The sequence below is a fragment of the Charadrius vociferus genome, unplaced genomic scaffold, assembly GCF_000708025.1.
Source record: "Charadrius vociferus isolate BGI_N301 unplaced genomic scaffold, ASM70802v2 scaffold46, whole genome shotgun sequence".
NCBI classification, from domain to species: Eukaryota; Metazoa; Chordata; class Aves; order Charadriiformes; family Charadriidae; genus Charadrius; species Charadrius vociferus.
In genome coordinates this window covers 6,444-21,979 of record NW_009648710.1, presented here as the reverse complement: position 1 = coordinate 21,979, position 15,536 = coordinate 6,444, and the positions used below count along the sequence as shown (strand labels likewise).

Below are 15,536 nucleotides of genomic sequence, written 5' to 3'. Positions count from 1 at the left end.
AATATATGCCTTGTTTACTAAAGTTGTTACTTTAAATGTGGATTTAAGGGCCACCCAAATTTGGAGTAAATATTCCGTACTAAAGGTAGTTTTATTTTTCGACACAAGTATATACCTTTGAATCCGTAGACTCTTCACTATGAGGAATTAATTCCTCAGTCTAACCGTGCAGAAAGCACAGTTTAGTGTCCCAGGAAAGCTGCCTTCACTATCAGTATTTATTTTCCAGATAATACGTAGTTTACCTGAGATTCATTACGAAAACAAAAAAATGGTGTGTTTCAAGTGCTCTTTCATTGAGCTTATTAGAAGAACTGCATTACTGAATAGACATTTTTCTAAAATGTTAGTGAAAGTGTATTTTAGAATGAGGTGGTTGTTAAAATATAATCAGCAGTTTCCAAAATAATCACTTACCAGATAAGCTTAAGTGTTTGAAAATAAGACAGTTTTTGCACAATTCTTTTAAACTGTGTGCCATTCAGACGCTAGTGGGTCCCTGTCATCCTCCTCCACCTCTTCCCTCTCCCCCTCCCAACATATTTTAATACAAAAAGGTTATTTGCTGAATTAAGTATTTTTTTCTTTTGGCATTTTTGAACAAACTTGTTTATAAGCTACTTTTTTTCCAGTCAGCTCATTCACAGGTAGAAGGGAGCGTTTATGGATCACTGAATTTTTCTAAAGTATACTAATCTGTATATAGAGCCAGGCACCTACTTGGAAGTTAACAGTTAAAATATGATTTGGTTCCTAATTTAAGCCTTCATCTGCATAGGTAGTCTGAGGTCCCCAGTGATGTTTGTGGAGATAAAATGCAAGGTTCAGCGGCTGGCTGTGTATCTGAATTTTTGGTGTTATCACTGCTGTATCCTAAGCTGAAGTATTCACTAAAACTTAGATCATAAATTATGTTGGAAAAAAAAGCGCTCTTCTTTTTTCCAGAAATGTCACTCTTGTAAATAGTTCTAGGAGATTTCTGTAACTGGAACACAGGTGGTGGTAGGGGGAAGTTTCTCAGCTGCTAAGATTTCTGCCCCCCAGCTTACTTATATCAGTTATAGTGACATCATGTATACAGTGGATTTAGGCTTAGATTAAATGGATCATCATTTCATAAAAAAATATAAACACTTGTCTTGGAGCATACCCAGACTGTGGCTGGCTGGCTGGAAATCTATCTGATGTGCCAGTGCTATTGCTACGAATTATTAAATGATAGCAGAGATTTAACGAGTAGATTGTTTGATTAAATATTTGAGTATTTTAAATCCAGAAATAGATGCAGCCATCTGCATTTAAAAAAACCCCACCCAGTAATTGAAGAGACAGCTGTCAACAGTTGCTTTTAATAAGGTCACTAAGTACTATATAGTACAGTATTAATTTATAGCAGAAAATCATATCTTGTAAACTGTATATAAAACACTGTTTTATGGTGCAATCATTTGTCAAACTTATGTCTGTTACTTTTGTTTTAAAGTTGTGTGCGTTCTGTTCATACCTAAGAGCATCACTGTAAAATCTGCTGAAGACTATTTATAGGTTTTATTTGCACAAGGTTTTGTTTTAAACTACAGGAAGTTCGTATTGAACATGCCTAAACATCTGTAGACTTTTTCAGTTCATGAAAAGCAAATGTTTCCATATGAATCTTCTCCAAAGGTGATCACGTATTTGTGTTGAGTGTTTACATAAACTTTTCTAATTCTGCCAGCCATTATTTTTAACTTTTTGAAGGACAGCTCATTTCATATGTCACTAGAGATCCTTATTTAGTCTTATGCTTCAGAATTCCCCCCAAGGTTTGATGTCTCATCATAATGTAATTTGTGCACGCTTTGTCATTTATTTGGCTGACAAAATGTAAGATCAGAAACTCAAAATACCTTCAGAAGAAAAATTAGTTAATTTGTCTGTATAAATCTTACCGTTGAGCTCAGCTGAAATAATCGCCTGGAAGCTGTTTGTCTGGGACCTGGGGAGGGTGTGCTTCCCTGAACGCTCCAGTCCAACCATTTAACATCGTTTCCCCGTTGTTAACCTTGCTGGTGAGTGATACCAGTTTCCCGAAGACGCTGGTAGCAGTGGTAGTGTGCACCACCACCTCAGCCCCGTCCTCTGGCCAGATTTGGGCCCTCCTGTCATGCCTGTGTTTCAGAGCCGTTGTTTAACCACTTCAGAACACAACTGTAGATTACTGTTTTGCCCCGACACACGCACACACACACACAAAAAACAAAAAAAAAAAGAGGAAAAAAAAAAAAAAAAAGGAGAAAGCTGTCCTTTAAAAACCTTTGTGAAGGATGAAAATAATGAAGGAAATGGTGTCTGCAAGCAGGTTGTCCTGCCTGGGCGTCGCGTCACTCCCCGCTCGAGGCCTGACTGTCTGCATCCCCCGCCCCGGCCTTTACTGAGGATTGTTTTCTAATTGGTTAGAACATTTTTCAATTAATGATTTCCGAACAAATGTTAATACAAACTGTATAAAATGAACATAATTTTCTTCACTTGTATTTTTGTTATTGAGCAAGTTTATCAAAATAAATTGTCTACTAAAGCGACTGGCCCCGGCTGCGCTGACTGGAACAGGTGCTTTGGCCTGAGGACGCTGAGGGGGCCTGGGGCTCCCTGTCACCCTGTCACTGGCGTGGTGGTGGCCACCTGGGATGGGGACGTGCCCAGGCTGGGGTGGGGGGAGGGAGGAGAGGGAAGGGGGAGCCTTTCCCCCAGTGAGATGAGTGTGTGGGGACAGGACGGTGTGGGGTCGGGGGCTGAGGGGCCTTTCCCCCCTGAGGTGAGGAGACTCTGGTGAGGGGATGGGGTGGGGAGAGGGCTGCTCGACACCCACTGCTGGGCTCAAGAGCACAGGGAGCTGAGAACGGATTGAGGTGGAGGAGCCCAGCAAAGTGAAAAGCAGGATTTTACGACCGTTTTTGCTCTAGTTTTATTGCCTAAATCCGAGGGGCAGCTCACCTACATGCCTCCATCCCTGTGTCTCGCAGCCCGGCTGTCTCCGGCTGCCTGCAGCCCTGCTCACACTCGGCCCCACGGCTCTGGGTTTGCTTTGGTTAATCTTTTTTGTCTGGTTGGACTGTGTAGCTCCTCTACCAGCAGCTGTGCATACATACAATTGCTGCATAAAATCCCTTAACAAATAACTTGCAGAACAGTTCCTAAATATGTTTTCTATAGATGGATAATTGTAACTTCTATTTGCAGTTATTTTTTAATTTGCTGTTGTCCCACATGCAATGTAATTATTATCTAATTGCTAAGAATACCTTTTTTTAATAGGGTGTATTCCTGAGGATTTAAGCTTTTTACTCTAATACTTTATCTTTTTGCTTTTTTTTAACAAGGCTAAGTCTATTCATATAATGGATACACACATCAGGAAAATGGCACAGTTGTTGGACAATGATCGGTTTTTGGAAAGAGTTGGGTAAGGTTACTGTTACAAAATCACGTTGGGACTTCATATGTAGATATAGAGTAAATAACTGTAGCTTATATAAACTATGTTGCTTCAGAACACTTCTCATATATCAAATGGATTGTGTAAACAAATACCAAAGTATAAAATACTTCCTACAGAAAAAAAAACAACTTGTAAAGACTTTATGTCAATACAGAAATACTATGGGTAATGAAGTCATCCCATAAAATTCATTGTCTTGTAGGGTGACCACGAAATCCAGTCTACAGGGTGATCATCCACCATGGCAAGATTTTACTATATCTGATCTAGACCAGATAATGGATTCCTGGTAACGTATATCAACAAGACACAGGATCTGCTGGTAGGCAAGTTTTCCTGCTAAATGGAGCAACCAGAGAAGTAACACATACCCACTATAAATACAGAGTGGGGAATAAATAAGCTGATGGACAACTGAGATGTTTCCTTACTATATATTTGCATATACACACAGGCAATTTCACTGCAACCAGTCATGAAACTACATATAGTTTCTCTGCAGAGATGAACCTGTCTGTGAAGAAATGGGGCAAAACAATAAAAATCAACTGTTCATACTGCATTTTACTTTGGAAAAGCAGAAGACAATATATATCCCTTCAAACTCTGTGAGGCGGGTTTTGGAGATGCCTAATTTTTCTTCCTCTCTGGTAAATCACTGGGGTGTTTCTTTCACTAAACTCTCCCATTGTCTTCCTTCCTGGCTCCTCCACATTAAGCTCTCCTTCCCCTTCCTGAGGGTATTCTGAAACCTTCTTTTCCTTTGCATCCCACATCCAAAAGGGTACGCCAGTACCTAAAATTATGTTGTGCTTGGATATGTGCTGCCTACCAGCAGCTATCCTTAGACATTTTTGTCACATTTGAACAGCACATTTAATTTCTCATACTGCATTTGATTTTTTTCTTATAGATCTGATTCATAGAGAGTACAAATGAAGAAAATACAGTCTAAAAAAGGTGCAAAGCACAGAAGAAAATGGCTAGGAAACTACAGTTTAGAGTCCTTGCAATGAACATTAGAGCATCTGATAAATGAACGCAATATTATTTTGTAAGTGCAACACTGCCCTTTCTTTAGTCAGTCCTAATTTGCGTGCATCTCTGATGCTAACTATGCAAAGTGTTCTAGGAAATCAAGAAACGGTGTTGAAGAGAGAGAGTTTACAGAAGAGACTGTTAGCAGTTTTGAGTCTAGACCTTCTGCGTAAGTATCCATCTTGTGTATGATTTTGACATGTAACTGATTCTATATCCCCATCCCCTGTGACTACAGGTACTGCCTTAAATCTTAATTTGTTATCTCCGGGAACTTCAGAGTATCTCGGCATTAAATCCTTTCTGCTGAGATTTAGGGTACGTGATAATTATATGTCACTCCAGCTGAGTTTTTTTATTTTTTTAATGAAGATGCCCATCAACCAAGTTTTTAAGTGAAGCAGTTAGTTCATTTTGGAAAGGCAACTGGTGAATGGTCAGGTTTTCACAGGTAATACTGCGTAGTTGTGGGTTATGTTTACTGTAATTTGGGATCTAGTCATGATGGGGAAGTTAAAAGTTTTCTGAGTGAATTTTAAATGTATAAAATCAAGGAAACTTCAGTTGAGGAAAACATGTAATGAATAGGTTCAATAAGCTGTAGAGCAAACATCATGTTTTTGCCGGTCTTCACAATGTTTGTTAGACTGTTCGTAGGAGTGCTACTTCTTCAGCATACCTCACTGTGTTAGTTGTGAAGATCCAGACTTCAGAAGGTCCACCTTCAGCATGTGGGCCCTGTGCCATCTAAGCAAACAGTCTGCAAATCTGGTTTAAAAAAGAAGTAGCTTATGTATTTTGAAAAAGTTAAAGGTTTTTCTCCTTTGAAATGTTGATTTAAACTTTCTGTTTGCCGAATTGTAAAAACTATGCACATGGTATTAAAAATAAGTTGGTTGAAGGAAAACAATTTTGGAGGCCAGCAAGCACTATGTTTTACCTCAGGTTATGTCTATTGTGAAATTAAATTATTGAAAGTTGTGCTGCAGTTAGTCTGGCAGTTCAGTGAGTGTGCTGCATTTCAGTCACAAGGTCATGAGTGTCTTGAGCAATAGTGCAGTTTGTATTAAATACGTCTCCTGACAATAAGCTGTATTTGATGAACTAAACTCAGTTTTGCCTGAGCTTCTGTTGTTCACACACACACACAGATGGTGAATACCCCTCTCCCACCTCTGAGCAGAATAAGCCAGCAACTGGTTAGAAAACTTTTCAGTGATCCAGATTTTCAGACAGCTCTGTATCTAATCAGTCAAACAGCTTTAGGGGAAGAAGTATTTAAATGGTTAGCCCTGCAACCACCAGTTGTATGAGAACACCAAACAGTATTTTTAAAAGGTGATTTTGCATCTGTGAGAAAAAGGATGTGACGAAGATAAATGGTTGAATGTTACGCTGATACACCATGCAAGAGAATGCCTTAGCTAAACATGCGCTCTGCCTTTTGTCAGTCATTGAGCTTTATCAGCACCGAGTGCCGTGGCTATTGCAGGACAGCAGAAAGGTAACTTTAACTTTGCAGTATATTTTTAGAATGGAACCGTATCATAGAACCACAGAATAGTTCAGGTTGGAAGGGACCTTAAAGATCATTGAGTTCCAACCCCCTGCCATGGGCAGGGACACCTCCCACCAGCCCAGGTTGCACCAAGCCCCGTCCAACCTGGCCTTGAACACCTCCAGGGATGGGGCAGCCACAGCTTCTCTGGGCAGCCTGTGCCAGTGTCTCACCACCCCTACAGTGAAGAATTTCTGCCTGATATCTCATCTCAATCTCCCCTCTTTAGTGTAAAACCGTTCCCAGTCTAAACCTACCCTGTTTCAGTTTGACCATAAGGCATACGTTGCTACATCTTTGTCATCATTGAATTTCTCATGCAAGGCCAGCATGTTAGCTGAGGCTTTTTAGTAACTGGCTTTAATTTACTTGCCTTGCTGGATGTGCAGTGGCTGCTGGGGAAAAAAAAAAGGTCTGGAAAAGTCCTGGGCATTACCAGGAGGGATGATACGGATGACAGGACAAGAAGCTCCAGGAACCCTTTGTGAATCCGCATCCCCAGTCCTGTATGCTGTCACATTCCCTGCATCTTATGAAGGACAAAGTTTTGAGTTGGACAGGTACAAAGCTGCCATCTTGTATAAGGTGAGCCTAAATCAGCTGCAGTTTCTAACATCCTTAACACTGGATAGATAACTATCTGGGACTGCAGAAAGATGTGAGACTTACATGCTCCTCCTAAATGGCATCACCTGTTGCCGCTGTTAGGGACAGAATACTGGTATAGACTTATGATGACATCTCCCACCCAGTAGGATGCTTTGTATGTTCTTAGGACATGCGCTACAGAGAAGAATGGATAGGAAAAGTGATTAAGGTTTAATTACTTTCACAGCCTCTGTCTTGTAGATCGTTCTGCTGAATCTGTTTCTTTCTATCATAGTTAGACCTCTTTCTCTGCTGAAACAGTAAGTGCCAATCCCAGTGGTTGAAACCCTGAAATTAGTAGGATTGCCATAATTAGATTGCAGAGGAAAATGTATCTGTAAATTTTTGAGTCTCTAAACACAGTATAGGTCAGAAATAAAGATCAAAATTTTATTTCCATGTTGGTAATAAAAATAATTCCATGACTTCTGTAAACCATTGCATAAACGCTATAGTGTAGAAAAGTTTTAACAAGTGTTAACAATTTTAAACAGTTCACTACAAGTAAATGAGTATGCATTATAAATAATATGTTTTGTATCAAGAACAATTTCATTCACAAAATCATTTCTGTCTGTACACTCAAAACATTAACGGCTCCCATAAATTAAGATGAGTAAAAATTCCGTATTTATTTAGGGTCTGATGATGACCACAGTTACACAAGCATAGTGTGACAGTAATAATATTACTACCTATATTTAATACTAGGATACTCTGAATGGCAATATAGAACAAAACAAGTATGTCTTCAATAATCTGCTATTCAAAGAAGACTAATAATAAGCCTATAACATGCAGCTTGGGATCTATCTGTAATTAGCATACTTCCGGTTAAATTACAGCTCCTAACTGTAAAAACCCTGAGAAATCACAATTTTAATCTATTATTCCCCAGGCTAAAATAATTGTGACAACATAATGGCATTCACATTAAAAATTATATTCTTACATAAATTAACACAGAACTTTGTCAAATACCAAAATGAATCTTGAAAATCTATTTAGTTTGTTTTTATGTATTTTGTGACTTCAGCAAATCACCGTACTGTAGTCTTGTAAATATAATTTTAACGTACCCAGTTTCTAGATAGTGTCTATAGTACAAGGACAAATACTTACAAAGGTCAGGTTTCACTTCTGACTTCTTCTGAACAGTCGTCTCAAGTCAACTGCATGTATTTGATTATCCTCCATTTTAAAGTACTGGTGTAAAAGTACATATTCAATTGTATTGCCGTTGACTTGCATTAATAAGATACAGAAAACTTGGCTTGTAATTCCTCACAAAAAGAAGTTTGTGAAGAACAACTGTATTATTTTCATATGACTGCTGTGTATGATAATATATGGTTCAAGTGATTACCTAAGGATTCATCTGTAATTATAGCAAGTTGTCCAGTGTGAGAATTTCACACATAGGTATGTTTCTTTGGTATGCATTTTTTCCTTCTCCACAAGACAATTTGTTGATAGTTTTTAAATGTGTCTGTAATTCAGCACCAGAGAAACTTACAGGGAACACCTGCTAAAGTTGTAGTACTGATATTACTATAGGACATCCATCATTGTTTTCAAGATTCATCACTGTAAAACACAAAACATACAACTTTAAAAAGCAACAGACTAAACATATTAGTTTATTTCCTCTAAAAATGCAGCACATATAAACTATGAATGTCAATGTGACGATTCACACTGCAAGTGCTGTTTACATTCCTTTTTTGTTGGTGTCGCGAGATCAGGAAAATGACCTGTTACTACCAAAAAAAGGGACCAAAAATTAGCCCTAGGACATAGGCAAATGCACTAAAATACACATGAAGAACTATAAACTTTGACAAGACAGCACAAAACCACGCTTCCATATCTCGTGGGCAACAAATGTCACATTGCTGCATATGGGCAGCTAAATGTGGTCTACGCTGGTTTCTTCTAAAATACCAAAGCAAAAATTTTCACTAAGATATTTCTAAACATTTCTGTGAGCACAACGGTTGCAGAATGCTGTTCCACACTAGATAAATATTAGTAAACCTGTGTCCAAAATAACTGCTTGTTTGAAAAAGATGTAACATCAGTTCAAACTATAATTACACATTATTCTTTGATTTGCTCATTCTTTAAAAAACAACAAACCCTTACATAACTAAGTTTGCTTTAGTCCAAAATGCTGTTAACGTTCAAAAAAATCAGTCTTTGTTGTAGACTGCACAGATGCAAAAAATACATTAATACCTACAGCCAAACTTGGTGCCTTTTTTTAAAAGTCCAAAGCTGGCTACACCTTTAAAATGGCAGTATCTTATTTTAGGACAGAAAAGTGTGTTTGAAAATGCAAATTCAGTCCCATTTTATACTTTTCTCAGTAAAAATGTTTTAGACAAACTGTGTTAAAGTCAACAAAATCACATTATTAAACCCAACTTTGGTCTCTAAAGTGACGTCCAGACAAAATTTTGAAACAGAAGCAAGTAGCAGTGTATTTAATACTTTATCCTAGTTCTCCCTTCCCAAAAGTTCTCCAACGTTCCTGCAGACGGACATGTCTTAGGAAAGCAGCAACAAGTCTGTACATTTAGTTCTCACAGAAAATGCGTAATGATATTTTTGCTAACTCAAGCCTTTGTACAAAGCACGCTAAAACCCAAAGGAGATAGTGATTTCAGTACTATTGGCTTGGGCCCTTTATTTAATGCTGACACGGTTCTATTTTGACAATAATTTTAGCATGTATCTTGGGTTTTGTTTTAGCATGACTGAACTTTAAATAGATTTAACTCTTTGCTGCCTGTGTGAACTCACTTTTTGTACTGAATACAGTAATACGGAGATACAAATCATGTAACACAGTAGTAGGTCATTTCAATCTAAGTTGTACTAGTGTCACACCTGACTTAAACAGAAAAAGGAGTAATGCAGGCAATTATTCCATGTAAGAAAAGTAAAAATACACAGTGTTAACATGCAGTAATTAATTAACTTCTCCTGAATTGCATGTTCCCAACTATCAGGATGAAGGAACGATATTACCACCTTTGAAAAGAATCACTGTGTCAAAGTGCCACTGCCTGATTTCATTCTTAAATAATTTTGTAGCTCTTTTCAAACATGCATTACTTCATTACTGAAAAAAAGTGTATTTTTAAATATTTATAAAAGCAAGAGGTGTATTCTAGTTATTGTCAAATTGTTCAATACAAAATTAAGCAATAGAAATTATTTGCAAAATTCTTTTTTTATGTCTTCTGCCATTTTATAGGATACTGGGCATAGGCACTTGGTAATACTATATATATATCATATCTGTTCCCGATGAGTACCACACAGGTTAGGAGATGTACAAAAACTTTAAGACTACAAACATCCAAACTGAGGGAAATACACAAACGCACATCTGTTTACTAAAACTGATCTGTTTCACAAAATTGAAAACATGTCTTTGAATATGAAAGCATATATGCCTCACTGTTTTTGTCTCTGCTGGTACATTTATAAATACTACAGTATGCAGTTAACTTATAAATTGTAAAAAACCTAGGTAAGTTGTCATTTCTATTTAATCATATTGTGATTTAACAGTAAAACCATGTGAAATATTTTAAATTCACAGTACACATATAACACGTCATATTATTGCATATTAAAAAATAAACATAAGACCTAGAAAGCAGCTTGAAGCAATTTACAACATATCTTCTAACAAAACACAATAATTAAAAAGTGCTTTTATATTAATCAGAGTTTTTCAAACATCCAAGTAAACATAGTGTTAGACCGATTCCAAAATACTGGCTCTGGCGTTCCACACACACCCCAGACATGGCCAAGGGACCATTTGTACTGTTGAGTGTGTAGTTACTGCATCTACATATCCATCTTCTGTTAATGAAAATAACAGGTATAAACACTTCATTCAGGCATTATGGTAAGATTTATACAAAGTGATTACAGTGCAAATGAACCTAAGTAGCTTGTGCACTTGGAATGTAAGTGGAAGTCGGAAAAGGCTGCGATGGGATTGGGGGGGAATGACAGAACCTCAAGCCTACAGAACCTCATCACATGACTGAAGGTGGGCAAGCCTTCTTCTCTATCTTAAAGCAACCAAGTTTCTCACATCAAAATGGAAATCAGTCTAGCACTATTAAATGGATTAAGTATGAGTGATATAATTCTTATACAAAATACAAACCCATAAAATTATTTAGTTCATGAACATGATATGAGTACTATGCCTGTATGTTACCACAGATTATTTTTTTTCTTGCAGCAGGGACATTCTTCTTGTGCAGCTGCACAGTGATCACACAGTACATAATGTTGACATGGAGTCAGGACAATGCTACGATCACCTTCCTGACATACGATACACTTCTTTGACTGAAGCTGAAAAATCACCTGTAAAAAGATTATTGAACTCAGTAAAAACTATTCCAAAGTATACAGTTGCGTTCTAGCAGCTTTATGCTTAGCTGTTCCAAATAAACTTCTAATTTAACAACACAAAGGACAATGTTTTTTACGACAGCGTCGTGGTTTAACTAGGCAGACGGCAACTATGACCATGCAGCCGTCCACTCACTCCCTACCCCCCCCCCCCCCCCTCCCCCCCCCCCCAGCAGGGTAGGGAGAAGAGTGAGAAAAAAGAGAAAAAACTCATAGGTTGAGATAAAGACAGTTTAATAGAACAGTAAGGGAAGGCATAATAATAATAATAATAAAAGAATATACAAAACTGTGATGCAATACAATTGCTCACAACCCGATGATGGGTTGCCCAGCCCATCCTGAACAGCGATCGTGGATTCCCATCCCCCTGGCCAAGTGTTTATATACTGAGCGTGATGTCTATGGTATGGAATATTCCTTTGGCCAGCTTGTCCGTCTGTGCTCCCTCTCAGCTTCTATGGAAAGCTGAAAAAGTCCTTCACTAATGTAAACATTACTTAGGAAAAACTGAATCTAGGTGTGTTATCAACATTATTCTTATGCTAAATCCAAAACACAGCAGCTACTAGGAAGAAAATTAACTCTATCCCAGCTGAAACCAGGACATACAGTGGAACAGAGGACCGTAAGATCAGAGCACGCACAACCTCTAAAGTAGCAGCTGGAGGAGTATAGGTGCTTTTAGAAAGGAAAACATCTAGGACTGAACCTCTGGACTGAAATTTTCCTGCATAATTGGGATAAGTGATGCAAACAAGCAAAACAAAAAAAAAGAGGAAATAAACCTTTTTCATTGACATACACTTCTTCATTTTGCCATTGCAAACCACTGTTATATTTTCTCATGCCGTGGAAGATGTTCACATTAGGACAAAATGGAAGAATCCCAAATGTGCAATACTTTGAACAAAGCTACTGATACAGACTTCAGGGAGGATGTTACAACTGCAAATAAATGTCTCCATGCGATAAACCGTATCAACCCTATTAAGGAACAAGAAGAACTGAACAGCATCTAAAAGCTGTGTTAATTTTTGAAGAGCAAGACACGGTTCAGAGTAAGAGAAGAACCCAGAACACTATGTGTGGCACTGCCTAAGACCCCTTCTAGAAGGAAGAGGTAGATGAGAAGAGGCCAGGGGAGTAAAGGAAACCTGAGAAACTGAGGAACTAGAAATGGTGGTAATGGTTCCGATCACTCCAGCCTGGCCGAAATTACTTCCATTCAGGATGTAAAGACTTTTTTGGTAAGAGATCCCAAGACTCTTTTGCTCCTCTTTAAAATCCGTTAGAAGAAAAACAATAGTGGTCCCTAATCCAATCCAGAATCCTGTAAATGTACAGAAGCCTGGTAACTAGCAAGTCTTGTCCTCATCCACCTGCTTTATTGACAAAGACGTAAATTATGTTTTAAACTCTTCTGAAGAGAGCCTGGCTTTTTTTCCCCAAGACTGTAGTTCATACTGATACAGATGGCACTGGACAGGAGGTGCACTGAGACAGAGAAGCCACTACTGAACTCAAACAGCAGAGTACAGCAGACTGTCCCAGTAGTGAAACGAAATCTTTTTTTGTGTCTGTACAGTCCCATAAGAGCACAACAAAACAGCAAGAATGGGTGTCAGTCATATGTAGTGTCACTGCCCTTTGAGACTGCAGGGGAGAAGCAATGTGAAACCAAGCTGTGCCCAGCAAGGTTTGGCTTGTGGTGCCTGGAGCAATGCATGGTCATTATTATCTTCCTTGAAGTGCTCAGAGGAGTGGCACCTGATATTCCCAGCTTTGAAAGCCCCGAGAAATGCCCTCAATCTGGCAGCAAAAGAGCATCCTAAGTTTTGGCAGAAACCGAGTCTGGATTTGAGAGAAGGTGAAATACAGGAATATGCCACTAAGTTGATTAAGGGACATCATCTGACATATAAGGAGAGGCTGAAAGACCTGGGATTGTTTAGCCTTGAGAAGAGACGGCATCTTACTGGTGTGTGTAAATACCTGATGGGAGGGAGTAGAACAGATAGGGACAGACTCTTCTTGGTGGTATCCAGTGAAAGAAGAGGCAAAGGGTACGAATTAGAATACAGAAAATTCCACATAGACATAAGAAAAAACTTTTCTTACTGTGAGGATGGTCGAACACTAGAAAAGGTTTCCCACAGAGGTGGTGGACTCTACACCTTTGGAGATACTCAAAACACTACCAGACAAGGCCCTGAGCAACCTGCTCAAGTTGACCTTGCTTTGAGAAGGGGGTTGGACTGGATGATCTCCAGAGATCCCTTCTAATGTCAATGATTCTACGCTCCACATGTCTGTACTGGCCTCTCTCACTACACAAACTCCTACCAGGGAACCTCACCACCTACCTTCGAAACAAGTGAAAAGCATATAACTAGTTTCATTTATTTAGGGCAACTATTTTTATTTATTTAGGTAGCGCCCAAAACGTTGGGGGTAAAAGCTGGCTTTAAATCTTTTCTTTAATTCCCTGAAGAATTCTTGTGAATCACTTGTAACTTGTTCTGATAGCTGATTAAAAACTTAGAAGAATCCAATTAGGTTGAGAAATCTATTCCAGAAAAGAAAGACTTACCACTGAGAGCAACGGTGCACTTTGAAATTAAACCTAGCATAAATATGTCATTGAAGTTTACTAAGCTGCCAGTTTCAGTTAATTAAAAATAGTTATGCAGATGAAGAAACTCACCTCATCTATTGTTTCTAAATCTAAGTGCAGCCGATTTTGTAAGGAACGAAGCTTTGGCAAGGATATCTTTTCTATATCTCCATAGTTTTTCATATAAGGTAATGTAGTAGATAAACAAGCAGCTAATTGTGCCTTCAGCTTTTTTAACTTATTTTCCACTTCCTCTTTCTTCTGAAGAGCAAGTTGTTTGTCCGCATCTGCGATGTTAGCACGTTCTTTTGCTTCTTGAGCCTCCTTCTGCCATGCATCACATGCCTGGGAGAAAGAGATTTCCAGAATATAAAAAAATAATTTTTTAAAATTAAAACAGAAGAGCAAATTCAAAAACATTCAAAGATGGAGGTAATCTCTAATTTTAGACATAACAATGCACTTACTGTCAATTTAACACTTCTCCCTACTTATCCTACCTTCTAATTAACAACTTGTTTTGTCTTAATGTAATTTCTAGGTATGTCACTGTTACTTGTCTGTAAATAGCCAGAAGACTTTTTGGAGCTCTATAAATGAAACATATTTTAAATGTTAAATTCATAACTTAATGTCAAGAGACATCAAAAACTAGTACAGCTACTTAGCTACTCCTCGTCACAGAGAGAACAACACAAGGGGAAGGAAAAGACTACAGAAAATGCACTAAAACTGGCAGTTATCAACAACCTGTTTGACTGCTGAGGTGGGCAGATACTGTCCAGGTACACTAAACAACCACAGCTGCTGGCAAGCCTCTACTGTTTTTCTGTGCTTATCATCTGAAAGAGGTACAGGCAGGAATGTATGTCTTCAGTTACTTAAACATCAAGATAGGTTGCTGTTCAGCCCCCATCCTGAGTATGTGTAAGTTTCCCTGTCTAGAGAGGCAGCTCAACTTTCAGAAAATGAGCTGCCCTTTAAAAAGCTCAGTTTCCTTTATGCTCCTAGCTCATTTTGAGGATGGAAAAAACATTCCTTTGACAGACTGTAATAAAACTCTGGGTCCAATGATAAGAAGACATGTAAAAAAGAAAAACAGTAGGAGCTGCTTGTTTGTTAAAAAAAAAATAAATCAATACTACCATAAATTAGCATACCTGTTTTACTTGTTGCCAAGATTCTTCCCATTGTTTTAGTTTTCTCTTGGCATCATCAAGTTCCTGTCTAACTTGAGTTAGTTCGTTCCCACTGGTGTTTGAACTTATTGAGGGGGTAGTGCCACTGCTTAGTACTGGGGATGGGCTAGGAGAGAAACTCCCAGTTACAAAGTCCCAAATGCTCCCTGTAACACCATTTAAACCTGTAAAATAAAGGCAGAAAAAGCAATCATTCTGCACACACTGCTGCAAAATGTTCCACAGGCAGAACAAAACAGATGTGCCACATACACAAAATTTATACTTTTATCTGCAAGTCTCATTAACATTATTTCACTAGTTTCAGAAATGTGACAGTCTGTAAAATGTTTACAGTATTTAGAACAATTCAGGAGACTTACCATATTTTTTTTTCTTGCTGCTTTTATTAAAAGTCAGTACTGTCCACAAAAGGAGACGGAAGAATGGGAATTCATTTATATACTAAAAGCTTTGTTCCTAACAGCTCATAATCATTTTAATTCTTCGTCTTTCTCTGTTCTGTATTTTCCTTTAGCAAAAGGCCGCAGCTAAAATGCATTCCTG

General features: G+C 38.2%; 1 protein-coding gene across 1 annotated transcript in view; it reads right to left on the bottom strand.

Moving 5' to 3' along the window:
- Positions 1-10,970: 10,970 nt before the first annotated feature.
- The window catches only part of LOC104287857 (putative E3 ubiquitin-protein ligase UNKL), a gene marked incomplete at its 5' end in the record, with an annotated part of 7,867 nt that continues 3,301 nt past the window's right edge, over positions 10,971-15,536 (bottom strand). The window contains 3 exons of the mRNA XM_009886593.1: positions 10,971-11,126; positions 13,882-14,136; positions 14,952-15,154. Of these exons, the coding sequence (XP_009884895.1) occupies positions 10,971-11,126; positions 13,882-14,136; positions 14,952-15,154 (614 nt within the window). The remainder of the gene's footprint in view (positions 11,127-13,881; positions 14,137-14,951; positions 15,155-15,536) is intronic.